The sequence below is a fragment of the Astatotilapia calliptera genome, chromosome 7 (assembly GCF_900246225.1).
Source record: "Astatotilapia calliptera chromosome 7, fAstCal1.2, whole genome shotgun sequence".
In the NCBI taxonomy this organism is placed as follows: domain Eukaryota; kingdom Metazoa; phylum Chordata; class Actinopteri; order Cichliformes; family Cichlidae; genus Astatotilapia; species Astatotilapia calliptera.
The window spans coordinates 16,799,994-16,827,722 of NC_039308.1; the positions used below are offsets into that span (position 1 = coordinate 16,799,994).

The 27,729-nt window shown below is 42.1% G+C and overlaps 1 protein-coding gene across 8 annotated transcripts in view; it reads left to right on the forward strand.

The window, feature by feature from the left end:
- The window catches only part of rapgef1b (Rap guanine nucleotide exchange factor (GEF) 1b), a 46,656-nt gene that overhangs the window by 379 nt on the left and 18,548 nt on the right, over positions 1 to 27,729 (forward strand). For 4 of the 8 annotated variants that reach the window (XM_026173403.1, XM_026173406.1, XM_026173408.1 and 1 more), the window contains exons 1-8: positions 4,825 to 6,580; positions 23,279 to 23,424; positions 23,968 to 24,146; positions 25,621 to 25,777; positions 25,871 to 25,959; positions 26,052 to 26,210; positions 26,720 to 26,770; positions 27,350 to 27,464. In XM_026173403.1, coding sequence (XP_026029188.1) covers positions 6,499 to 6,580; positions 23,279 to 23,424; positions 23,968 to 24,146; positions 25,621 to 25,777; positions 25,871 to 25,959; positions 26,052 to 26,210; positions 26,720 to 26,770; positions 27,350 to 27,464 — 978 coding nt within the window. In that variant the 5' untranslated portion in view covers positions 4,825 to 6,498. Of the gene's footprint in view, positions 1 to 4,824; positions 6,581 to 23,278; positions 23,425 to 23,967; positions 24,147 to 25,620; positions 25,778 to 25,870; positions 25,960 to 26,051; positions 26,211 to 26,719; positions 26,771 to 27,349; positions 27,465 to 27,729 lie in introns of those variants that run through there. The other 4 variants (XM_026173409.1, XM_026173410.1, XM_026173405.1 and 1 more) reach the window with 3 other exon arrangements.

The following is a 27,729-nucleotide window of genomic DNA, read 5'->3' on the forward strand; positions in this document are numbered from 1 at the left end:
GGTCTCCCTTACACGGGGCTCGGATGGATTAAATTATGGGGGTTTGTTGACCAACACATACGCCAACAAAAAAGGGGGTGCTCCAGATAAAGCTTGGATGAGTGTGTTGGGTGTAAATGGTGGTTTAATTGGGCCTCACGGATTGTTCTTTTTCTCGGCTATCCAGTTAAAATAAAGCGTCTGCTAGCTGGTAGCGGCTAATGATATTTTCATATTTTTTGTCCCGTTTTTAAACCAAAAGGCTGACTTAAGGAGAGCTGGTTAACTGATCCATTAGTTAAAATAATACAGCTTCTCGTGTTCAAAACAGTTTAGCGAGCTAATCCGGGGAAATAGCTTTTTTTTTTTTTTTTAAGAAAAATCGTGCTGGCTTTTCTTCCATGGTACTACACCGGCATTTCTCCATTCACTCTCGGTACGGGGGTCGTAAATACACCACCCCGGTTTGATTGTCTGCGAGCGTTGCTAACCATCTCGGGACAAATCTCTGAATTTCACTCAAGAGGAAACACGTGTGTTTCGCCTTTTTCCCCTTTGGAAGACGCGTAAATGAGTGAATATATCGTGTGACATTTTTCTCCTGCTTCCCAATTGGCCGTCCGCGAACATCTAAAGACGGGTTTAGCTAGCAGCAGCTCAAGGTTAGCTTTTACTGGCTAAGGCTAGCTGCCTTGTTACCCCTGGAATGGGATTGCGTTCACGCGCTGGGCTGCTGGGTGTGTATTTGTGTTGATTTTCACTATTGTGCACGTGGCATTTTTTTGTTGTTGGTTTGACCCGTATTTTTATTTTTTTCATTTTGTCTACTTGTGTCGCTCACTTTCTCACTTTCACTCTCACTGCGGAGCACAATCACTACGGGAGGAAACGCAGTAGTGTTGGGGTATGGATGGGATTTTGGGAAGGAAACTTTATACCCGTCAGCTACACTTGCATCCCATTCCAGCAGCTGTCTCCTTGCTTCGCTCCACATAGTGTCCTGCCCAGTGTTGCCTGCAGTAAGTGGGCGAAAAGGCGAACACACACACACACACACACACTGAGAGCCCCCAATAACAGGAGGGGAGGGAGTGTCATCCTCCACTAGCTCAGTCATTCTTCATAGGCGTAAAAGTTTCCGATTCCTTTCGTGTCTTGCGGACAGATGACTACATATGGTCACAACTAAATGAAAAGTCAGAGGCAATGCAAGAGTTTTTTATTTTGTTTTCTTTTTTTGTAGACTCTTTTAGGGCTGAACGATTATGAAAAATAATCTAATTGCGATTTTTTGCCCCAATATTGCGATTGCGATGCGATATGCGATTATTTTTTAAGGTCTTTGTCTTCTGTATTATTAAACAAAGACAAGCAATACATCATATAGTATGGCCAATACTATATTACATTAATTTTAAACTGTTCTTTCCTGGAAGACAGACCTCTGTTATGATGACATGAGGTGATGCATGAATTGATGACTGACATTTTTATTTAACTTCTTCAATCACAACAGTATATTTGAACATACACAATAGTTTATTTTTAGCTTACAAACATCTGAGCATAAAGTGCTGACAAGGAACCCTGGTGTAAACATTAAAATGAAAGTCAGTACAATGTGCAGATTGCAGAAATATACATAAACAAAATCAGTGGCTTTACCACACTCAGTTTTTCGACATCTGTGAACTACTAGACAGTCATTCAATTAAAAAATAATATTAAATAAATAAAACTAATAAATAAAAAATACACACATCTTACTGATCTTTGCAGTCAGTAACATTACACATAAAGTGCAAACATAATAGCAATTGTATAAACACACACACAAACACGCCTTTAAAGTTTAAAGGCGTGAAATTGGACGGTCTAGCCTTCTGATTAGCGTCACCGCTGTCTCGGTGGAGTTTAATAAACTCGGCCGTCTGCTTCTTGCTATCTAAAATATAACCAGACACTGGTGTAAATTCTCGACTGTCTCATACTTCTGTTTAATAAGTTTTCTGTTTGACGTTTAGTCAGCTGTGTGAAAACCAAGGAGGAACCCACCCGGGGGATTAATAAAGTTTTATTTTATCTAATCTAATAACTTTAATCTCAGCCAAACCGATTTACTCACGAACAAACAAAACACTGAAAAAAGCCCAACAAAATTTTTTTTAGGTTGTCTAAGTGACTTATATATTACGTTTAACCCGAGCAGCGAAACTCCACGGTGATCTGAAAATGATGTGCCGGGAGTTGTGCCGTTCTCGGCCGCATCAGTAACCCTCGAGCTCCCGGCTAGCTGTCGAGCTGGTGGGTAGCAGACGCCTCTGAAAACGTCGAAGCACTTTTGCAAATATGGGATATCTTGATAAACCGAGCAGATATTTGATGTTTACACAACTACTTTCTCGCCTGAAAATATTTTAAAAGTTTATTTTGTGACCCAGAAAGATTAGTATGAGTAATTTTAAAACTTAGTAGCGGCCGCCATTGCTGGAAACTGGAGTTTGGCTGGGCCGCGCTATGAATTCTGGGATATGGTAGTAATTTGGACAGCCTTCGGCGCGTCGCTGTGACGTAATCGGTCTACAAATGCGGCCTCAGGAGGATGCAGCCCATGAATTTGGACATGTCCAGAGTATAATCGCAGCCTTTGCGGTTAGAAAATTGCACTTGATCATGCTTAACTGATAACTTAAAAGCAAGTACCCAAACCATCACTTCTCCCCTGCTTCCATTCTTCCCAGTTGTTTACTTGTTGGTCTGTTCTCATCTGCCTATTGATCCCAAATATGTCCCCAAGGACACACTGTGGTGGTTGCTAGTGTAATGGAAACAGGGAAGGGCGAGACTTGGGACTCAGAACAGAAAACTCTGCAGCAGGCAGTGCTTGAGTGTGAGAGAAAGTGTGAAAGGCTTCGTCTCTGGAGACTGGATAGAAACAGGGTGACAGTTTTAGTCGCTGGCAGAATGGTGCCTTGAGGAGCAAACACATGGACACCAAATTCACTAGCTGCATCAACATACTCCTCCGATTACCGGGGATGGTGTCACCCAGTCACTAATTTGCCCTTCCCGCGGGAAGCAAAAGCGAACCTCATGTGCGGTGGAGCCCAGGCGTGTCACCTCTGATGAAATCAGATGGATGGTTCTTGCGCTGAATCCCATTCTCTACGTACTCACCGACATGACTTCATCACTCAAGCAGCCCAAAACTGAAATCCATAAACAGATTCAGTGTGTTGCGGTGTTTGTCCCCCAAAAAACGTAACAGCAGCCAGACAGCCGAAGCTGTTTCTTAATGCTTTTCTCAGAAGGCTTAAAAGCTTTGAGTCTGTGTGATCACATTTTGGTGTAAGCTAAAACTTGAAGATGCTGTCAGGTAGCCTGCCTTAATAATAGTACATGATGTGAGCTGAATGACTGGGTTGGTGTGCAGTGTCAGCACATATTAATAGCTCCAAGGCATCTTTTTTTTTCTTCTTCTCTTTTTCCTGTCTTTCAGTGCGTTAAGCAATTTAAGTTTTCCGAGTGTTGCTAAATGAGCTCATGATTAGTAGTATAAATAGTTGTGGGGGTGCTGACATTGATCAAAAGTTAAAAATACTTCTCATCCACTGCTTATCACTGGTGAACGATGCATTGTTGACAGGAATTATTTCTGGCTGGTTTTGAGAGTGCTGCACTGTGACTTGCAGACTCTGCTCAGACACTTTCTAATCCCGCAGCGTTTTATGTACGTACCGTATGTTTACTTGTTGGATGTCATACTTTAAATGACCCGCTTAGAATGATTCCACTGTTGCAGTTAAATTAAGATGTGAAACATTTAGCGCAGCAGTCCTGAAATGGGATTTGTTGTTGTCAAGATGGCCTAATTTTTGAAATGAAGGCGATACAAAATTTTAAGAAAGAAAACCCATTTAGCGTCACTTTGAAGAACCAACCCAGAATCCACTTTTTAGGGAGATCTTCGGCGTAAAAACAGAGACACATCACCTGGGATGAGTTTTCCTTCGTTCGATTTGTATTTCCGTTCTTGTTTTGTCTACATGTGTAGGAAGCCTTCATTCACACAAACCATTCTAAAACTGCACGGGTCAATAAAAATCTGTTCTAACTGCTCCCCGTTGCCAGGATATGTGCCCTTTGTACACTTTAAAGATTGTTATTTTGCTCAAACCTCAGAGTTCTACTGCTCTTTTCACCGGTGTCTTTCTAATAATAGCAGTCATAATAATAACTAGTTTTCATGCACTGTCTCAGTGACAGTACAGTCAAAGGTGATGTGAGAGACAGTGCAGCTTTTCGATATCTTTTAGTATTTGTTTTTGTTTCTAGGTAAGTTAGCTACATTAATGCACTAACATTACTACTTCTTTAGCAGCAGAGAACAGCATCTGTTCTTTAGCCACTGCTTTCTAAAACACCATACCAGCTCTGGGTTGAGTTATTGTAGTCACTTGGCCGGCGTTAGTGCAAAGTTTTGCAACATGTTTTTGTGGTGGGGGTGCATGTGTGTTTGTGTGTGTGTGTTGGCTAGCTGGGCTTGTTTGTCAGTGCTTAATTTATTCATTTCAGTCTGCTAACATTAGCCTGTTAACGATATACAAAATACTGAGAGATGTCTTTTAAAAAAAAAAAAAAAATTTTTATTATAATATCAGGTGATCACGACTAAGACGTGCTGTATTGCTTTTTTTGGCTTGAGTTTTTTTTTTTAAAGATGAACTACAAGACTATATTTCTATCCCGTGAGCGGCATTTATTTCAAAGATGCACGTAGTCATTTGTGAATTAAATAAAATTTTTATAATTTAATAAAATTAATTTAATAAAAAATAAATAAAAATGAAATAAAAAGAAGAACAATTCTTTTTTTCTCCCACTCGCATTAGGCTTGGATGCTGTGCACACTTTACAGCTCAAAACACACATTTAAACACACCAGAAAAGCTGCTTATGAAAAGATTGTTGAGATTTTCACGGTTGCAAAAATTTCCCTCATGCAGACTGGGGTTGTGACACGACACATTTTGGCACACCAGTGTTGGTAAGAAAGTCGTGAGAGCAGCAGTGCAGTGTTTTAAAATTAGCTTGCGGACTCTTCTGTTACTGGACAGTCAACGGTAGTAGCCAGCCGCAGCGGCAGAACTGATCCATCAGTTCCTTATTTTAGACTCCCTGCACCCCCCTCGCTGCATAGTGTGGCAGTGCGCATCTGTGGTTCACCCTTTGAAAGGGTCTTAGCTGCACTGTTTACTGTCAGGCATTACAAGAGCTAAAACTAAAGTGTGTGTGTGAAACTTCGATGGCCCTCGTTTGCTAAGCGGTTAGCTCGTTGCTTCAGACTTAAAATAGCTTCTTTTTCCTAATGTCCGTAAATGCCGAGCTCTGCATGCCTGGGTCAAAAAAACTCTGAGCAAGAGCTAAAGCAGTCCTGATTACAAAAGGGTTCCCCGGGATAACTCGGTCTGCCCACATTGCTGATGAGTGATCCCACTGTTGCACAGAGCAAGCTATGAGCACTGGTTTGTCATGCTGCAATTTTGAGGTTTGATGGCAGCAAGCATTTCACCCTCCCTCTACCACAGAATGAGAGGCTTGCTTTTCCCATATAGGTTTAGCTGTGTTGTAATTACATTTTTTATTTATTTTTTTTGGTGCCGTGTATGGGAATGCAAAAAGAGGGAGGGAAAAGAGCTTGGGAAGAGAAAGGGAGAGGGTGGATAAAGTCTGTGAGCAGAGAGTGAATCGGATAGAGAAATGGATGGATTACATGTGGCGTAATGGCTGGACCAGGGCAATCGATTAGAAGCGAAGGGAAGTCTGGGTTTTTGTAACATGAACATTTTTAAGGTGCTTTCATCACCTTCCAGGTGGAGCGAAAGACTGCAGTTGAGATAATTTTCAGTGGTCTCACGTGTAATTCAGTGCAGCAGTATGTCACTGGCGGGTCATATTCCCCATCTCTCAACTTCCACGTGTGTTTTTGAGAGACTTTGTTGAGGTGTTGAATCTATCTCAAAAGGATAGAAAGAAGATGCTTCCCCTGAGTTCACTGCTGCGTGTTGGCCTACATGCCAGAGAGCAGGTCGTTTATTCCCGCAGGTGGCCGTCTCATTTCCTTATTACTGTTGAGTGCATTCTCCATTCCAGATAACTGTGGAGTGTTGGACTCTCTCCAGGACCAGTGACGACACCCACTCAGACATCCTTCCAGGATTGCTTAAGTCAAGATTTATAAGAATATGAATATAAAACACATTGGATTTGGGAAAAGCACAATGCTTCTGGACTCCTCCTGACTTGTGTCACTGCTATATGTGGCTCTTCCTCTGAAGTCCTGTGTAACGTGGCTGAGTCAAGTGAGGATGATCATGAGGCTAAGTTAGTTATGACTAACTCTCAGCAGTGCCTTTGTGAGAGAGAGCTCTAAAAAAAATGCCACTGTGACCTACGACACAGTATACAAAGGGCGTAAGCATCAGTATCACCTGGACTAGTTGCTGCGTGGACTGTTGGATGGGCAATATAAGCTGGAGGAGCCAGGCCTCCTCAGAGGACACAGACTCCTCTCTGCAGGGTGATTTAGATGAAGACACAGGTAAAGACAGCACACAGCACTTTTGCTGGTGATCAGTTGTACATTTGTTTTACTGGAGAAACAAGCATGTTGGGTATTTTAACTCGTAATGACTTCGAATACCCAAAGAAGAAACTAGACAAGGACATTTACTTTAGCAGATGAGCATTACTAGAAATGTGAAGTGTGTTTGTTTTTTTGTTTTTTGTTTTGTTTTTTTGTTTTTCCCTCATCAGGTTTCAAAAGTTTTAATGGCGTTACACTCATTCTGCAGTTTATGTTAAAATAAACGCATACACGCATTGCTTTTTGTGACGATTATTTGTCTGAGTCTGCGGTTGCAAGCTTTGGAGCCTTCGCTGGTGGAATAAAATGCAGGGGACATTCCTCTCTGTGCTTTTTGTGTCGTGTGGCTTTATGGAAGGTGCTCATTTGCTTTGCTGAAGCTTTGGGTGGACCCAGTTTGAGGAGGCTGCTCTGCGGGGCCACAGCCTTCAATCACAGGCTTCCTCTTTGCCTTATTTACCCCCCCCCCCCCCCCCCCCCCCCCGAAAAAAAATGTAGACAGAAGCCATAACTGCTCTAATCCTGGCTCATCAGGTTAGGATCTGATACTGTGCCTGCATGCTTTGGTCTTAATCCTGTTACACAATACAGAAAATGTGCGCTATGGAGCTGTAATCTTGGTATTTTAACTCCAAGCTGCCTGCCTCGCCTCACCTTGGTAACTGGGCATGTTTTCTGACCCACATGTTGGGGTTAACCCTGTTTGATTTTTTTTCTTTCCTCCTGCTAAAGCTGCGTGAACAGATCCACCCTGATGAGCTGGTATAACATAGAGGCTCCATAATTAAGGTAGCCGAGTCTATCGCTGTGTAATTACACAGTGCCGAGTGCCATAATACCTTGTTTTGAAAACACACAGTCTGTGGTGCGCTCAGCCTAATAAATCTATGTATTTCAACCCAGCAGGCAACAAAAGTCAGTGTTCACTGTGTGTATTTTGTCTGTGTACCCTGAGCTGCCCAGACCCTGTAGTCATGATGGCCCTCTGCAGAGACCGTAGCGTGAGTAATGTGTTTCAAACAGATGCACAGAGGCCAAACACAAATAGCTGGTCATACTGCAGAAGGACAATATTTTGTAGTTATTCATCTATTAGCTGCTGATTTGACTACAGAGGCTTTAATTTCAAAATAAACAGTTTCTGGATCTTATTGTTTATGTTGTTTTTTGGTGTCACTTGGTTTGCACACTGCCTAAAAGTCTTTTTTTGCTGCTTCAATTCGCTCGTCTAAATCCAAATCTTTGTTATCTGAACGATCGCATCGTATCAAACGGTCTTTATAACCCATCTGCCAGAACCCACAGCATCCTCACTCAGACTGCTGGTGTTTGTGATGAGATTGTAGAAGTAAAAGCGGTGTGACAGAGAACCACTACTGAAACTCCAAATGTGTCCAATGATGTTGTCTTTCAGTTCTTGTTTCGGACTGAGTTACAATAGCGCTCTAACGCACTATTGTAACGCTTTGTAACTCTAACACTTTGATATTATGGAAATTTGATTGAAGGGAACAGGGTATTTTGTGTTTTGCGTATCCACACAGGGGACTGCACTGTGTGTGTTGCAGATACAGTACTGACCATTGCAAGGATGAAGGAAGGAAAAGAAAAATCTGTCTATGTTGAGTTTTCTATTGAAGAAAAGTGAGCAGCAGGGACACAGAGAGAGAAAAGGCGAGTGGCATTGGTGTGCCTGAAAGCAGCAATCTCAAAGGCGGAAAATGTAGAAATCTATTTAAAGGCGGGGGGGTGGGTTCTGTCAAGCTGCGCCTTAGTGTGCATGTGTGTGTGCGTGCCTTCCTGCGTTCAGTGTGTCAAATCATGTAGACCCCAGGGTGGCATGGCTGGGTCAGGGAGCTGGCATACAATGAAGGGGACGTCCCACAGTTGCTGCCAGTTTCCGACACCAGTCTAAATCAGGAATGGTAAGCGAGAGAAGTTGACATTGCTTGCAAACAAGTCAGCCTTGTTGTCAAGGTGCATGTGGGTGTGGGTGTTTTTTGTTTGGTTGTAGATGAATGTGAATCCTTGGTTTGATTTCTTTATATTAATCCCAGATTGTAGATGAAATGCATGCAAACACGCACAATCTTGACTTCGCCAGTGACTGAATGAGCTTGTAGCCCTGTGGACAAAATCCAGGAATTTGTTTGTTTGTTTCAGTGTTCGCTGACCCACTTCTGCTTGGATGTTCATTCTTATACAACCTGAATGTGTGAATGTGCTTTTAAAACAGCAATGATGAACAGAAATAAATGGAATGTTTCTGAGGTTAAAGGCAAAATAATCACATAATTTATCAGCTTTGGCCTGAGAAGACTTTGAGTTGTTATTTGACCTGTTTCTCTTCATATGACTGATATCTCACAGCAAATAATGAGTTAAATTTCACTGATTCTTTTTTCCCCTTAAATTCTGTTACAAAAGCCTCAGCATCCAAAATGCTTGTCTTTAGACTTGTCCATGCTGATTCTATCTTTGGAAGCGTCCTGCCTAATTTTCTATTGTTTAAAACATAAACATAAAATGAAGATATCATTTTATAGCGTCAGATGTATTGTAAAGGGCCCACCATACTATTTTTGGAAGTGCAGTCATGCTGTCTGCTGCAGTGTGTCTGCATACTGAGGAAGAACAGACGACAAAAATAACAGCACATCAATAAAACCCTGGAAGGTGATATGCAGTTATGTAGAGGCAACTTTCCTCATTCATCTGAAACAGCAATATGTAGCTTTTTCTTTTTACCCGTGGAATGTCAGATAAGTGGACAGACATCAGCTGAGCAAGTAAACTGGTACAGATGACAAGAATGAGCTAATAATAGCCTGCTTAACAGTTCAAATAAAAAAATAAAATAACAGTTGTAGCTTTTGTCTGGTTTAAAAAAAAAAACTAAAAAACAAAACAAATCTCAGACACTTAGAGGCAGCTGACACTGACATAAACGATTATGCACGTTAGGAAGTAACTAGGAAGTGACTATTAACATAGATTTTTGCCAGACTACATTTCACTCATTGAAAACGGTGATTCCTACGATGCCCTTTCAAAACCCCCATACAAACATGTATAAAAGCCTGCAGCTAATCACTGACTGACAGTATTTATATCCCGTGGCCCAACCTTAGCATGTAGACTACAGATCGATCTCTGTTTTCCAAAAATAATATAAATTTGTGTCATCTTTTTCCACAGTTGGAAAAAGATGACACAAAAATGTGTTATTACGGATTAATATAGAAGTAATTACAAAGTTGCATTTAATTTTCTTTTTGTGTATGAGTGATTCAAATCTCTCTAGTACAGTTTAGACGACCGCTGCCTAATTATAAGTGTCTATACGTGGGCAAGTCTTGTCTTTGTAAAGGACACGTCTGTCATCCAAGGCTATTTTTAAGAAGCTACATTTGGACATTTTTCACAAAGTTTGGTATGCCAGGGTGCATTTGATCTGTAAGATTAAATATATTATGTGGCATCTCTCTTTCAGTCTCATCCAGTGCTGTGTTTGTGCACAAAGTGTCAAGTGGATGACGAGTGGCCCGCTGCACAGACAAGATCGGCTTTGTGCGGCTCTCTAACATGGAGAGCGTGGTACCACTCCTTGCTGTTGAGGCCATTTACTGTTTCCTGTGCTTCTCTGCCTCTCTGTATCTGTCTCTGTCTTGTGCTCAACAGTGAAGTGATCGGTTCTCTTGTGGCTGTTTGTCTGTGTGTAGGATCGTTCTCCTATCTCAAGTGCTTTATAGTGCCTGTTTGGCAAGAGGCAAACAGCTGCCGTTCTCTGAGAACTCTGAATTCATTCTCAGCAGATCACAGGGGGTTTTTAGCTGTTGCAGTGTCTCTGTTCTGGTGCTGCTTGATGTTAGAGATACTGACAAGCTGAGTATTTATAGCACTTTGTGCTTCTTAGTCTATCGGTTTCACCCCAGGTGAACCTGCCGCCTGCCACACTGTCTGTCTCACTTTACTGAAAGAATCAGTTCAGAAAGCTAGCTTTAAATGGATCGCTAAAAAATGCAGTAAATTGCTGCAGCCTGAAGGTCAATTGAAGGATCAGGCTGGTTTGAGCATGTTTGTGTTGGGTGGTTGTGTATCGCAGTGAGCTGCTTTGTGTCGTGTGTGTTTGTGTAAATGTGTGCGTCTGTTAGTGGTGTGCTATTAGACACCACCTATTTTTATAAGGTAAGTTGTTATGTGGGGGTTAGTTACAGAGTCCAGGCTGCTCTGTGCTGTGAAGAGGGGAGGGAGACGAGGGACAGGAAATCATAGCAGTGACTTAGGCGTCAGCGGGGAAGGAACAGGAGGGGTACCCAGGATGGTGTGTAAGTGTATGTTGTGTGAATTCCGCTCCCCCACCCCGCTATTAACCCTTTCCATCATACTGCCCCTGCCCTCCAGTAAAGCTTTAGTGTGCTGCTCTGTGGCCTCGTTTGCCTCTCACATCACATTAATGGAATCATTAGCTGATACTGCTATGGATTCCTAGATGACAAAACCATCAATATCACAATTAGGTGCTAAACTAATGATTTTTTTTTTCCGTTGTAGATTAATCTGCTGATTATTTTCTCAGATAATCGTTTGTCCTTCTGGAAATGGGGGAAAAATCCCATCATGAAGAAATCAACTTGTAGTTGAAAAACGGTTGCTCTAAAACTCCAAGGAAACATTGTTCTCTGTTACTGAAGACAAACAAAAAGATGAGTTCATCACTGTCAAGAAGGTGGAATGAGCAAATGATTGGTCATTTTTGTTTTAGCAGGAAGATGACTCGCATTACAAACTAGATCTTAAAATAGCTGCATATGTAAATAAAAAGGAAAGCTACACAGTAGCCAGAGAACAATTCTGAAACCTGGTTTTGTATATTTTTCAGTTTCAGCACTGTGTTATGTGATGTGCTGATGTCCTCTGGCCTTAACACAGTGTGCACGAGATGTGAGCCCTATGCACATGGCAGCTTTTAACATGATGTTTCTAGATTTTGTAGCTAATTTCTGTTTTGCTCAGGGATTGGCAATATTGCCGCAACTTTTTTTTGGGGGGGGGATAAGAATAAATCAATCCTTATACTGCTTCATGAACGTCCTGCTCCCCCCGTGCTTCACACTGCTCTCTCTCCGGTATTAAGGCTGTGCACTGGCTGAGATGAGATTGCTTCTCTTCAGGATGTTTGCCGGCTGGCTATCCTTTGTCCACCATGCTGCCGTCTGTTTGCAAAACGTTACGCCTCCCAGTGCATCTAATGAACATCGTGCTAACTGCATCACTACCGATCATGCTTTTGCTTTGTACGTGAAAAGCTGGACAGTTTAAACAGTGCGATAATTTATTTATTTATTCAAGCCCTTTGTCCCCTTTTTGTCACCATTTTCCCTTTTTTAAATTAACAATTGGGTCAGCAGAAGCTTCCAGCATGTTTTTTCTGTGCGTTGATGATGCTGTTGAAAATCAGACCTTAAGGCATCCCCTCTGCAACCCTTTGTTGCTCATGGTTGAATAGTTTGGAGAACCTTTGTGTTTGTGACTGTGGATGCTGGTGTGGGTTCCTGCGCTCTGACACAGAGGACAATTGAGTCAACTAGACCTTAGGGCTCACTCCATAGCTTTCAGTACAACCTGTATGAAATTCTCTGCCAAGCGCTTCCATCAAATAGCTCCATTAGCTCATCCCCTGCCTGCCATTAATACACAGACCCATACTGAAAGCATCCAAGAGTGAGGATTATCTAAATACTCATAATATTGCATAGCCAGTGGCCCAGTGCAGTGTGGTATTATCCTTGAAGCATATACAGTGTATTGCAATAATTGTTTTTAAATGAATCATACTATTGTGAAGGAAGCGAGTCAAAGTGAGTGAAGAGGATAAATGAGTGTGTAGCGTTAGTCATAGATCTACAGAGTGTGGAAACACAGACGAACAATGTGACAGACATTATCAGCACAAAGTAAGTAGAGAAGAAGAAATGCTATCAGTAATGAACCACCTTCCTATTGCAGCAGCAGAGGGGAAAAGGTTGTGTTAGCTCCAGAAACACAGAGCTTTGGAAGATTGAGTTCTGCTGGCTTTATAGTTAAACAGAGGAGGCATTGAGGCTCGAGACTTGTAAATGTTTATGCCACCACACAATACGCGGGCCTAATGGTCCCACCCTCTTCTGAAACGCCACCACCAGGCTACACAGGACCTGCATCAGTTAAATAGCATACGGCCTTAAAATCCACCCAGCGTCTAATCAAAATGATCAAACATTCCTTAAAAGCTACTTAACCAGAGCAGTTAATGGAATGACTCACTTTTGACTCATGCTGTGTTAATAGCTTCATTTACAGAAAAAAAGACTTCCTTGAGCGTATCTGCAGTGAAGTCGGGATCGTGGTGGCGTTGCAAGTCTTAAAGATCTGTCGCTCTTGCATCCAGAGTATACAAGGGTTACACACTATTACTGTGACATGTATATCTTATAAAACTAAGAAAAAAAGCTGTTTTACGTGCTGCAAAATATACAGTTATTACCAGTCTTTAAGCAAAGAGAGCTGCATGAATGAACTCACTGACTTGCAGCATGCCAGCATATCCAGAGCTCCACACTGACCCACTACCCTGAATAATGTTACACATCATCTACCGCATCTCATCTGCAAGCTGTGTAATTATGGAAGCGTGCATAGTCTACTCTAACCTCAGTAGCCTTAAATGTAGATGTGTTAATTTAAGACTTTTGTTTTGAGACTATACCACTTTGTTTCCCATCATTGTTCTGTTTCAGAGTGTGCGTGTGTGTAAAATACTGCCTCTGAACATTGCTTCAAGCTACTTTTCCATGAAGGATGATGGATTGAGAAGTCAGTGAATAGCAGATTACTATCTGTTTCAAAGTGGGTTTAAGATGCACAGCTCATTTCAGATCACAAACAAACAGACTCAAGAATGCAATGTGTCACCAAGAGATTAGGCTGGATTTTTCTGTTTCTTTTTGTGGCCTAATGTGACATATTTTCCTCCCCTCTCTGATAATTATAGTTTCAGGTTACTTTGTAGATTCTTCACACCTTTTCTTTTCTTTCTTTCTTTCTTTCTTTCTTTGCCATTGTTTGTCATATTGGGAATCAGATCGTATCTGCATGTTTAGTGTTATCCTATGCCTTTTCTAGGCTGCCGTAACTCCAAAGTGACAAAAAAAAAAGGCGAGAAAGTGGGAGAAGGTGCTTTTGATATCTTTTTATCTCTGCAATCTTGTGACTCATAAGGGTAATGATGCCTCTCTTGCAAAGCAGGAGTTTCCCTTTATAGATACCGATTCAGATATAGATAGTATTCTTAATCATAAGCCTATTGTGTGCTGTCTGCTTAGATCTGAAAGCAAATTGCACAAACAGTCAGGAAACAGGAAAGAGACTGTCTTTTTCTCTTTTTTTGTTATTGTTGCCCTGCTGTCTGTTGTTCACTTGCTCATCTTCATGTCGCATACAGATGACCAGCCACAACCTCTCTAAACAGTTATGGATCTGATTAGCTTTTTTGTGTTATAGATGTGCTTTATAGATTGCCTGTGTTTGTGCGGTCATGCTCTGTTAGCCACGGTTGACCAGGCCTTCTGTTACCATGCAACGCAGCACCCAGAGCACCTCCATCACCACACTGATATTTGCTCCTGACCAGTGACCCATGGCTGGTGGGGTTTGCGTTCCTGGTCACTGACATACTGAAGGGCATGCTTATGCAAGTATCGGCTGAGGCGTGCTTTATTGAAACAGAGATTGACTTGGGAGGGGATAAAAATAAGCGTGTACTTTTGTGTGCTTAGAAATGAAACGTTATAAATGCTTTGCTTTGGTAAAACGAATGTGATGTAATGTGAGAAACCCATTTGAGTTTTGTCGCTCCAGTTTTTGTGGAGTAATTGAATTCTACAAATGAGCTGGAAATGTATCACTTGAGCAAAGTATTCATTTAAATATAAATTAACTTTGAAAGTGTCTCATCAGTCTGACAGCTGCAAATTGGTTGTAGTTGGTGGTAATTCTTTTTTGTAACTGTTCTTATGCCAGTTCAGTTTTTTTTTGTTTTTTTTTCTTGCCCGTTACCTTTTATTTTGCACTTCAGAATTCGGTTGAGAATTGAATGGCCAAAGAAATTTATCATTTATAATTGCATTGCACAAGCAGAAACGATCTCCCACGTCTCATATGCTCATTTGTTAAGTGGACTGCAATAGACTCGAGCACTTAGTATCTGTATCTCATTTACTTGCTGGTTGAGTGGATTTGATGATCTCGGCCTCACTGTGGCTCCTCGTCGTTGAACTTCATGCTCAAACAGCACAGCTGGTTAACTATGGACTCCACCATTGCACTTCCTCTGTTACTTTTAAGTTAGCTGTTAGCCAGTGCCTCATTACTGTACTGTGCAAAAATTCCTCATTTCTTTCTATTTTGCTTCCAGGTGGACTTGAGCAACAGTTCTCCAGGCATTCTGAGGGTCTTTCAGAGTTTTTCTTTGACTGTTTGGCCTTCTTTGCTAATTTTCTGTCCAGTCCAGTTAAGCCACATGACAGACAACTTGACAAAAAACAATTTTAACTGTCTTTAGATACTCTGTTACTAGCAGCCTATTGCAACAACACATAATGTATTCCTTTATATTTAGTTTAATCTATTAAAAATGCCAAAGATAAGAGTTTGACAGGAATAAAACAGTATTTTTTGCAAGAAGGTGTTTCCAGAAGAGCTATCAATGAAAAACATGGCATAACTCAGCATGACATTCAGTGTCCTTAAAAACAAGTGGAGGACAAAAGAAGATGTGGAAGGCCTAAATAACTATCTAGAGCAGATGAACAGTATCTGAGCATCAAGTCTTTAAAAAATAGAAGACAAAAAAACAGCAAAGACCTGAAACAGGACCCGAGATCTGGCTATTCAGTTCATCTACCTGCTTTGGTGAAGCCTCATCAGAATTGGTGTCAGTGAAAGTGTGGCTGTCAAGATGGAACAAGGAGAAAAGACTGGGGAATGCCAACTTATGCAAGAACTGGAATAAAACTCAGTGGAAGCACATCATATAGAGTGATGAATCCATATTTGAAATGTTTGGTTCAAGTCATTGTCAGTATGTAAGAGGAGGTTAGGAGAGAGGTGCAACATAAGCACATACTGCCATCTGTAGAATATGGTGGAGGCTCTGTCATGTTTAGGAGCTGCTTTTCAGCCAGTGGTGTTGCGGACCGTGTCCAAATTGCTGCAACACCATCTGGAAAGCATTTGATTGGCAGCAGCTTCATTTTTCAACATGACAGTGATTTCAAACATGCTGCCAATGCAGTAAAACCATACCTGGATAGAAGAACAGACAATGGAACGATATCAGTCAGAGCCTGAACCTCAACACTGTTAAACCAGTGTGGGATCATTTTGATAACAACATAATCTAAAGAGCTTAGTGTGTTCTTCAATGAGTCTGGAGATCTATTCCTGAAGACTACTTAAAGAAGTGGCAAGAAAGCTGTCTAAGAGAGTTCCTGTTGTGTTGAAGAATATAGGTGCTCATAACTAATGTGAACTTAAAGTTAAGAATTATATAAATTCTGTTTTTGCCTTATATATAGTATTTTTGTGCATCTTTAAACAATAAATAAATCACTGCATTTACTTCCCATTTTTCCAAGCAAAATATGAAGAGAATGAGAGGTAGCTCAGACTTTGTCACAGCACATACCAGACCTTCCTACCTTCGTCATCCTTGGACTGTGGCTTGACCTGCAACACACCCACCCACCCACATACACACACATACACACACAGAGCCTGTGGTTTCCTATAGCGCTGCATATTAACTGTGGATATAAAGAGGATTCCTATTGAAAACTGAACACCGCCAGCAGGAAATAACCACTATAATGGAGAGAATAAATAATTCACTAAGCACTTAAATATTTCCTGTTGAATTTTTCTCTTTCCTCTCCATTTTTTTTCTCGCTGCTGTTCATCTTATGTGCCTCAGGCTAGCATCCCCCCCACCCTTTGCTCCACAGCAGGTCTTACTTCTTGTTCCGCAGTGTAACAGACAGCAGTTAACACTGTTGTCATTTTCATAGGTAAATAAGAGCTCAATGTAAGCAGAGTCGCTTATAAACAATGACATGGCTATTTACGTGTATCCCATATGGTGGGTTTCTGCTTAAGTGTGCCAGATTCTTTGTCTTTATTTAAAGAAGGCTGCGTAAACAGTAACAGCTATAGCTTAAAAGGAAAGTGGGATTAATGTGCATCAATTTGTAGAGGCTCTTTTTTTTTAATCAAGCATATTTGTGGCTGTGTGTATTTTTATATTTATGTGGGTGAGAGGAACATACCTATGTTAGATCTACAACCCCATCTAATCTTTGTAAAAGGGCACTTCTTATAGAGAACTCATTTATTTACATCAAATGCAGGGGTAATGTCATGATTCCATGTGACTTACCTTAAAATAATTTTTAAAAAGATATTTATGGGCTTTTTAACTTTTATTATGGCATGACAATTTAGAGTTTACACAACAGCTAGGAGAGAGCATAAGGGAACATACACAGCAAATGAACTGGGGTAGATTTGAACCATTTCCAGTTTGCATTGCAACTTTTTAGCGAGTGCAAAACAGCTGCAATGCTGTTTAGCAAGTATTCAGCGACTTTTTTCCACACAATTTGCCATCTTCTATATACATTACTGAGCGCTGCAATCTGCTAGTGACCCAAACAATTGCAAGGAGGCTTTCAGTGCAGTGCTTCATACCTCTGTGTGACAGTTTCACCTAGCAACTGCAAGCAGCCTCCTACAACTGTTTGCCAACCAGCTGGGGAATACACCTTTTTCCCAAGTGACCAACGGTTACTAGGGGGACTATAGACCAGTTACTGGTGTTTAGCAATCAAGACATAATGTGGATTGCACAACACTGGACATTATATTCTTCATTTCCAGTTAACACTTGTACAGCTGCTGTTATTGTGTATATATTTATTTATATTTCTTCATACATTCTTATATAGTTCTATATTGTGTATTTTGTTGTACAGTTATTTTATTTTCAACTTTAATTTATATATTTTCTCTTATTCTTTCCCAGTTAAATTTACCCTTTTTAATTTTTCATATTTATTTCCTATCTTATTCATAGCCTTTTCCTTTTTTGTTTTCTTTAGGTCACGAGCAGTTGTCCAAGCATTTCACTACATATCGTACTGTGTATGACTGTGTACGTGACAAATAAAATTTGAATTTGAAATTTGAATTTGACAATGACTGGTAGCAATTTCCAGCAACTGCTCATAACTGGTCATGGATTATACATTTTACCTCAGTGACTGGTGGTTACCATGCTAATGCCAGCTGGTTTTTATGCCTGTGATTGGGGCCATAAGAACATGGATCCACACCAACCAGTTTTCGGACATGATGACAGAGTAAAGGTTTACCAAACTGAAACCTAAAGTAAGCTGACAGTCACGATTAGGTGTTAGTAATGGCACAGTTCTTAAAGCCTGTTGGATGTAACGCTATAACCGGTGACAGTTTGGTCAGATGACAGCTTATTGAGTTTATTAAGACTGTCCCAGACAGATGAAAAGATGCCCCAGCTAGCAAATCAAGTTAACATTGCTGGTACTGTGGGTCTTTGCTTCAAAATGTGTGCAACAGAAATGCCGTTATAAACTCAAAAGCATATTAACATACTGATGGACTGAATGAGTCCAGTGTGAAGGCTATGTATACATATACTTGTAGGTTTTATCTCTCAAGGAGTCTGTGTAAAGCAGAAAAAGAACTCATTTTTGCAGTTCATTCATCCTCTAAACATTTTCTATGCACACTTTCAGATCAGTTCCCCCCCCCCCCCCCCCCACTTACCTTTTTCATATGCTGAACAGCTGTCACACAGTGACCTTTGTGACTCTCGTAGCGGTCGTCTAACAGGCTAAACACGTCCGCAGAGGAAGGTTTGGGGACACTTTCACTGAGAAGCTCCTCACTGAAGGGGTTCAGCAGGAGGTGACAGCTGTACATGTAACTAAGCACAGCCTCATCTCTGCTTTCCACCCTGTTTCGTCTTACTCTAAGCCTACAGGGCCAGTGAGAAGGGAAGAGGCCACCAGCTGTCCTGTATTGATCACACCTGTACTGAGCAGCAACCACATCAATCTGCCAGCCCGTCACACCCCGACACACACACATATGGCACCAGTCGTCATGATCAGCAATACAGAACGGGATTTTTTTTTTTTCTAATTTGGAAAATAGATAAATAAGATAAGTACAATTAAGAAACAAGTTGTTTCATAAATTGCAGTTTTTCACACTACACAGACTGCCATTAATAGCAGGGGTGGAATTAACCTCCTCCCACTCAGAGATACTGTATTATAAATAGAAAGGGGAGAGAGGAAAAAAACCCTCCTAATTTAATAATATTCAGTTTATGAGGAAGCAGCATTTCAAACACCTTCAGGTATGTCTTTTTGTCTGACAGCCTGTCAGGATTCCAAATAAAACTGTTTATTAAAAAACCATTTGCCTTGCGATTTGGGAGGGTCATGAGTTCAAGGAAGTTTTTCAAGATATTAATCACACTGATACAGAATCATGTTAGCCTGGAGGGATTGTGCTCGTAGCTATGGTTCATGTGGTGAGGCTGACAAAACCCTAGACTGGCTGCCTTTCCAGGTGGAATACTAAATAAACTATTTCTTATTCTAAATGAAATGTTCCTGGACAGCAGGTGTCTGTGGGTTGCCTTAGGGCAGCAGAATTAAATGCAGAGGTCTTTTCAGGCTCCAGCAAATAACAAGCGAAATATACACAAAATTAATTTGCGGTATATTGCATCCACTTACCTCTTTTTGCCAGAAGCATCCATAAATTTACACCCTATGTGTGTGTGTGTGTGTGTGTGTGTGTGTGTTTTTTTTCTGTTTGCTTATTGTGTAACAAAGCCCTCAGACAATTCAGCAGCTAGAAAGCTCCCAGGGAATCTGTTAACACCGCAGAGCTGGATGAGAACTCTCCCAGGCTTTGTTGAAGAGTTGTTCAGACTCAAGTGTTTGCTTTAAATGTCCCCAAGGCCTTTAAGAGCAGCAAAGTGTCTGCAGAGTTTAAAAGCCTCCAAAAAAGATGTTTACTTGTTAAATCCTTCGCTATTTAGTCTTAACAATGTCATTTATAGTCATTTTTTCACATATCCTACAGACTTGGATTTTTGCTACCAGAACTAACATGAACCGATTGTCATAAGGTTTTTACCACCGTGGCGTTCACATGAACTGTGAACTCATCGCACTGGGGATTTTTTTTGCGGGAGGTTTACGAGTAATTGTGAGTTTGCAGTGTGACGTGAGGGTTTGGGGGTTGTTTGGTTTCAGTTCTTCAGGGGACTGAAGCATTTTACAATGTAAGAGATAAACCAAGACTTTTTTTTTTATGGAAGCCTAACCCACTTTGATGTTTGTCAGTTAGGCTCTGCTGTTTTATTTTTTTTTAGTTTTTACTTTTCACTAAAATGGATATGGAAGCCACAAATAGAAATCAACAAAGGCAAAGCATCACATATTAAATCTTCAAATTAATTCTTCTTCTTTTATCCCCTTGGTCTCTCAAAGCAGTTTTAAAGTAGTAAAAACACAAGTATTGGCTTTGAAGTAACATTTTAAATGGTGTAAAGCTGCGTAGATTGATATGTTGAAGACTGGAACCAAATTGTAGCTTTTAAAAATTGTTTAAAGCCTTCAGTATAGCGGTTGCACCAATTACTTTGATCTGCAAAATGGGGTCCTGGGTCCCCAAGGTTGGGAACAAGGTTGGTTTTATAGTTGTTGAGACATGATCCGAGTCCCAGTTTGGCCACTTATGTGCTCATCATAAATATGCCTAAAAACCTGAGAAAATAGAGGCTGGAAAATGTGTTGCATTTTATGTAAAAAGTAAAAACTGGCAGAAACTCTAATAAGGTGGATCATGGGATGCTTTGAAGTCTTTTTAGTGACGGTAATCTAACAGTGCCTCGGGTTGTTCGAGGGTTAAGTGCATAAATGTGCTTCCATTTGGACTTATTCATGGCGCTTGGGTGTTCGAGGTGCAGAAATGAATAGTCTCCAGTCTCAGTTTGGCACTGAGACAGTTTTACTGTTTTCCAGGCTGCCAGAATCTACGGGTAGCAGACGACAACAGTATTAGCGCCTACACAACTTCCAATTTTATCCCACCCCAAAACGGTTTAACTGTAAAGTTTCTTTCACTGTTTTGTTTCGTCGATGACTCGTCAGATCTGTCTGAGACATTACAACCAATGACATCATAATTCTGGCCAGCAGCAGGCAGGAAGCTGAGGAGAGGACCTGGCTGTGCACTCTCTCACAGAGGAGGGGAGGGTGGATACTTAAGGGGGGGCTGCATGACTATAACAGAGCACTTCACTGTGTTCTCCCTCTCTCTCTCATGCTTGCTGACTTTAACAGTGTCCATTTCTTTCTGTTGATGATGTCATTTTCATGCTGAGCCAGACTTCCAGTTCTTTCTGCTCCCAAGAACTAAAGAGGAAAAAAAAAGACTGGGTTGAGAAGTGAATAGGGGAGCGGAGGATTGATGGAACCAGCCCTGTGCGCCTGATAAACAGCTGAGCCTCGGGACCGCGATGTGGCGTCTGAGGTCACCAGCTGTATCGATCGTATGCACTCATTGTGCTCGTGTCATTGCTTCTCAGCTCTGGGGCTGGGACGATGCTGAGTTGCAGCTGTAAACGTGGACACAGCTCTGTGTAAGCTGCAGTTGAGTGAGAGGGTGCAGCGTTTTTGTGAAGTCCGACACAATCCCCTGTGCACGTTCCCAGATTAAGGGGATTCTGGGCGGGGGGGGGCGCTGAATTTATATGAAGGCTGATGTGCAATCAAAAACATACTCACTACTCTACATGTAGTCTGTGACTCTGTAAAGCGAAGTCCAGCCAGGAGAGTGTCTTGGCTTGTGGCAAAACTGACTTAACACTGTATGTACAGCCTCGGGGTGTAAAATAATCTCTCACGCTAGCTGTGTTATTCAGACCGTGCTCTTCTGGAGCTCTGAAGGACTACATCATCCCCTGCGGCGCGACTCCAAAGTGTAGATCCAGACAGCAGTGCAGATGAGAAGGTTGTCCCTTCCTGCAGGGTCTTCATCGCACCGAGTGACTGCTCTGTCTTCTTTGATAAACTCGTCTTCCTTCTCCTTAAATCCTGCCCAGCTGACTAGACGTTGTTATTTCTTTACTCCACTGACTGTGTGAAATGAAGAGGCACAGCATACCAATAAAATATGCTATCTCTGTCACACGGTGGCATGAATTTACTCTCTCCCTGGAAACAGCCGCTCATGAAGTTACATTTGAGTTAGTTTGTTTTTACCCCAGGAAAGCAAACACGTTGAAACCATCTATATGTGATTGATTCAACCGATTTGGATATTAGAAACTGGGTCAAATTCAGATTAAAATTGATGAGCAGTCATGAAAGAGATTTCCAGCAACTCTGCGTTTTGCTCAATCCTCTCTCTCTGCGACACGAATAACTTACTAATGCTTGCCCCATCCCGAAAAACAAATTCACCTGGAGTTTTCTTTTTTCTTTTTCTTTTTTTTTTTGTGTGTGAAGCTGGGATAAAAATTTTAAAAAAATCCGCGTAAGAACAAGAGACAAGGGGTCACGCATGCCTAATCTCAGGAAATGCTACGGCAGCCGTTCTCACCAACATTTTTAATGAGAACACGAGGCCGTCCTTGGCCGTCCTGGCGAACTTTGGCTTTGCGCTGGGTGTAAAGGATGACGGGGATTAGAGATAGAACAGTGGGGTGGATGCTTGCGTGTCGTGTCGATCAATGGTGCAGATGAAAGCACGGCCTCTCTGGAAGTCTGGTTTGTGGCTCTTTCCTGCTGTTGATTGCTATTCTGCAGTCTTTTTGGTTGTTTTCCTTCACGCTGATGGCCCCAGAATGCCACATCCCGCCGTTGCGGCGCTCAAGGGAGATTAAAGCAGATAAAGGTGTCATTTTGTCACTGATAAAAACCCACACTCGTCATGTCAGCTCCCACTGCTCTTATTAGTATTTATTTCCTGGTTCAGCTTCACATAGGAGGGGAGAGACAAAGAGGTGAAAGGACAACATGAGGGAGCACCTTATTTATGTTAAGGCTCTGTTAATCCTGGGATCAACTAAACCCTCACTGCTATGAACTAGTTGGAATTCTGCTAAATAACTCATCTATTATGAAGCTGCTGTCTCTGTAATCCTGTAAAGTCATTTTCATCTCTGCACTAACTAGCAGAGGCACACTCGTCTGCTTTGGCCTGGTCTCCCTCACATCTGTACAAATAATGAGCTGCTAGATGAGCTTGAGCAGCAGATTTGTGTTAGCATTAAAGACTCCAGTTTTCCCTTTTGGAGTCTTGCTGGTGCTCAGCTCCTGACTTGAGCACCACTGTGTGATAGTGATATCAGCACTTCACTGAGCTTGTGCCATCTGCTTACATCTAATTTCTATCCTCAAACCCCCTTCCTCACCCCCCACCTCCCCCTTGAGAATCTCTCCTCCGTAACTGACCATTCAACTTCCTGTGTTTTCCCACTCTCGTCCACAGACTCGCAACGGTCCCATCTGTCCACTATCACCATGATCCTGAAGGACAAGTTCCACTCTCCCAAGATCAAGAGGACTCCATCCAAGAAGGGCAAGCAACTGCAGCCCGAGACAGCAGCCAAGAGTACTGAGAAACCTACTAACAAGGTGTGTGTGTTTGTGTGCGCCAGCAGACATGTGTGTATCGTGGGAAATCCAACGCTTTCCCGCCTATTCCGTGTATTTGTTTGCCTCTTTGCGAGGCGATTGTTTTCCTGTCAGATGTTTTGTGCTCCTCTATTCCATTGTGTCCGCACGTGGGTTTCCCTGCTGGTTCCCACAGCCTCCCAGTCGCTGTGGCGGCTGGCTGTGCTTCAGCAGGTGTCTAAACCTATAAAGGCGCGAATGGAACCGCGCTGCGTCGTGAATGAACTCTGTTAGCTCTTAAAGGCTTTTGGTGTAATGAGTATATTCCTCAGCAGTCCTGCTGTGAAAGACTAGAGAGGCTCAAAGAGCTCTTTGCAGGAGCACCAAGATCACTCAAAGCCACATCACTTGATAGATGATGCTTTGAACTGTGAGCAAACCACAGGAGTAGCAGACCCAATGCACAGAGCCCAGACTAAATAGTAACTATTTACTTCTCTTATAAAAATGAACTTTGCAGTCTAATCCTGAGACACTGTTTTGTGGTTGTGGGGTTTTTTTTAGAAGGTTAGTAGGCTGGAGGAGCAGGAGAAAGAAGTGGTCAGTGCCCTGCGCTACTTCAAGACAATCGTGGACAAAATGGTCGTGGAGAAGAAGGTTCTGGAGATGCTTCCAGGCTCGGCCAGCAAGGTGCTTGAAGCAATCTTGCCTCTGGTGCAGGTAGAGGCACGGATACAGCACAGGTGGGTAATAGAAAATGTAGGTCAGTGTTATAATATTCTTTCTGCAGTCTTTTTCCCCACTTTAGATTTATATTAGTGACACTGTATCACTTCTCAGTTTATTCTTATTATTCTTGCCTCTCGAAGCAGCTTGTAAAGTAGCTCGGTCACATGTTCAGACTAGAAAGACGCTGGCTTCCTGTCAGCGAGGAGCTTGTGAAGATTGATAAGTTCGCAGGCTCCCCTCGAGGCTCCCCCGATTTGAAATCTGAAGTTGTATAAGCTCACATCACTCGCTGCCCTCTCTCTCTCCATTAACACATTTCTTTTTGTGGAACAGAAATTAATTTCAGCTTTGAGATATATCAGCCCGTAGCACGAGTCAGTTTGCTTTATTTCCCCTGTGTGTTTGTTGTTGTTGTTGTTTTAAAGTAAGCCCAGCTACAGTTTTTTGTGGACAGCTTTTGCCAGGACATGTTGAAACTTCTCTGTCTTTGTCTTTGTGCCTTTTTTCTCACCCATCGTTACAGATGAAGTACGGAGGTCAAAGGTCAGAGCACTGTGTTTAGAAGCAGTTGATGGATTGTTGCTGGAAAACTGAGCAGCAGCCATATTTTAAGATTTGAACTCAATCTTACCGAGTCCAAATCTCGACAGATCCCAGTAAAAGTTTACATTATAGTTACTTTACAGCTCTAAGTTTAATGTCTTTTGGCAAATGAGCTACAGTAAGTAAATATTGTTTCATAATATTAGCTGTTAAGTTTCCATTTTAGCGATTAAAACCATTTTTCCGTTGGCTACATGTGTGGTATATTTGGTTTCAGGGATTTAATTTAATTTGAGTCAAATAGATGTAACTCCAGTGAGAGTTAAGTAGAGAGCTTATTTGCTAAAACTGTATTAGTATATACAAAGTCTAGTCAGCCACATGAATTATAATCACTCTAGATCTCCTCAGCTCTAGCGTGATCTACGTCCCATACTTGTCCAATCCACCATCTCCCTACTTCTATAGCTTCAGTTCTCTCCCACTCGCTTAAGGACTAAGCCGTGCAGAGACATTGGAAGGATATTCCTGCACTGTGAATCAGTCGCTGCGTGTTGGTACAGGCCATTGCCACACCTTAGTGTTAAGTCTCAAAGTATGATTTGCTAAATGGTGAAACAACACTCACTTCCCTACACTCTCCTGTTAGCTCTAGCAGCCTTATTCCTAGCCTCAAGCTTGTAGCCTAAGCAATTCCAACCAATCCCCCCCCCAAAAATGTTTGTTGATAGACAGTAGATAGAATGTGTCTTATTTCTGTGATTTTTCTCACTTGCAGCCTAACATGTTCCCCCTCCTCCTTCTCCTTCTTCACGCCTTGCTGTTGTGCCCTCTTGGATCATTCTCCTTCCTCACTTTTGCTCTCCCCTCCTGTGCATGATGTGCGTCGTATCTGTACTGTACACCACCGACCCCCCCCTCCGAATTCCTCTTCTCGTCAAACAGTTCGGCGCTGTCATCTTGCCACAGCCGCGTATATCAGAGTTTGGCCAACCTTATCCGCTGGGCCGACCAGGTGATGCTTGACGGGATTGACTTGGACGATAAGGAAAATGTGGCTTCTGTCACCAATGTCATCAAAGCGGTGCTGGATGGAGTAAAGGTATGGGCCCTGTGCTGAAAATGATGTGGCAGTGTGCTAAAGTGGAGTTTTCAGAGGAGACTGAGACTGGCTGCGTTGTCTGTCTGTGAACAGGAGCTGGTGAAGCTGACCATAGAGAAGCAGGAACAGCCGTCACCTACCACACCTAATAAACCAGCAGCACCTGCTGTCACAGCCGAGAGGTGAGCGCAGAGCACACTCGCAGGACTACGAAGATTCAGGCGCTCCGAGTACGTCCCGTCACTCAATCTGCTTTTTTTCTTTACGTACGCAGCAGCGTGTCAGCAGAGATGCCCCTGATAGATCGGGAGCAGGAGGTCTCGAGTAAGCCGGCTCCGGCAGCCGCTCCTGTGGAAGCTGCCCCTGAAGTACCAGACGTGGAAGTAGCACCTCCCAAACCACCACTACCGGAAGCCAAAATGGCTGAGCTCAGGTGAGGGTGAAAGCGCTCCAGCTGCGGGTGTGATATTGCGGATTGTCTGTGTTTAAGTGAGCAGGGCTACAGTATCAATACTTCTCCCAGCTGAGCAGACGTTGCTGAAGCGTTCGCTGTGGCGATAAAGTCCGTAGAAACCAAAGGATTTCCTGTCGCCTTATTTTTGTCTGGTAGCTTTGAGGCTGTGCGGTCAGAGGTCACCGAAACTATTTTGTGACCATTTGTACCGTCGCCACAAAGCATTTATTCGTTGCAGCTGTTTCAGTGTAACTTTTCTTTATTCTCAAGTTGTTTCACGAGTAACAAATAAGGAGTAAAGGAAGCTTTTGTGGAATTCAAAGGGGTTTTCTTTGAGGTTTGAACTATTAACACTTTTTATACTCGAGCCTTAAAAATCTGAATCAGTAGTTTGTTTGTTGCTCTTCCTTCCTTACTCTCTCTGCTGTGTCTGTCATTTTTTTTGTATTTATTTATTTATTTTCCCATTTTTTGGATTCTGGGAACAGAGCACAGTTGAGTGCCGAGGCTGGCCAAAGGAGACCCTCTCAGAAGGAGAAGTATGTTAGCCCCATAGGATCATCTGTCTCCATAATAACATCCCACCCCTCCCCCCTTCCCCATAAAACTTCTGGATTGGATGAAAGTGCTTTTTGATTTGCATGGTTGCGTTGTTTTAAAGTTTGTGTCATCCTGGGTATTCCCTGAAGACCTTCCCATCCAATCAGAAGACCGCCCAGTGCATGAGAGTGTATGACTGACCCTATGAAGTGTCCTTTTTCGCTGGCCTCCATGTCATGGTCGCTTCTGTTCGCTCGTCGCCTCATTTGGATGATATTAACTCACTAAGAGAATTTAGGTTTGACAAGCAGGAGAGAGCCTAACATGAAACACTCTCACTTTTCATCTCACTCTCCAGAGGAGGGATGATAATGTGTGTGTGTTCATGTATATATACATCTTTTTGTTGTTGTTGTTTTTTATGTGTGTGTGTGTGTGTGCGCATACATGTCAGGAACCGCGTGTTCTGCGTGCTTGCCTGATTGACCTTTTTTAAACTTTGAGACAAAACGCTCATTGTTCCTGTTTTGCTTTCTTTCTTTTTCTTATTCTGCTGTTCTCCATTTATCCGTCTGTAGTCCTCCACCAGCTCTTCCTCCTAAGAAGCGACAGTCAGCCCCTTCACCTACACCAGTGGCAGTTGTCGCCCCGATGAGCCGTGGCTCCAGCCTCCCGTGTAGTGACCACAGACAGGTGAGGCTTTAACGTCCAGTGACCTACAGTACTGTGCAAAACTCTTGAGTCACCCCTCATTTCCTTATATTTTGCTTCCAAGACACCTGAATTTCTTGTCATTTTGAGCATTAGTTCTCCAGACTTCCATGGCTGTTTTTTCACTCTTTTTCAATCCAGTCCTTGTACCTGACCATTTTAATATGAATAGTTTTTTGTTTTGTTTTGCTCCGTTTTTTTAAGGCATAAAATAGAATTTTTGGTTTTTCACCAACAAGGTGAGTCC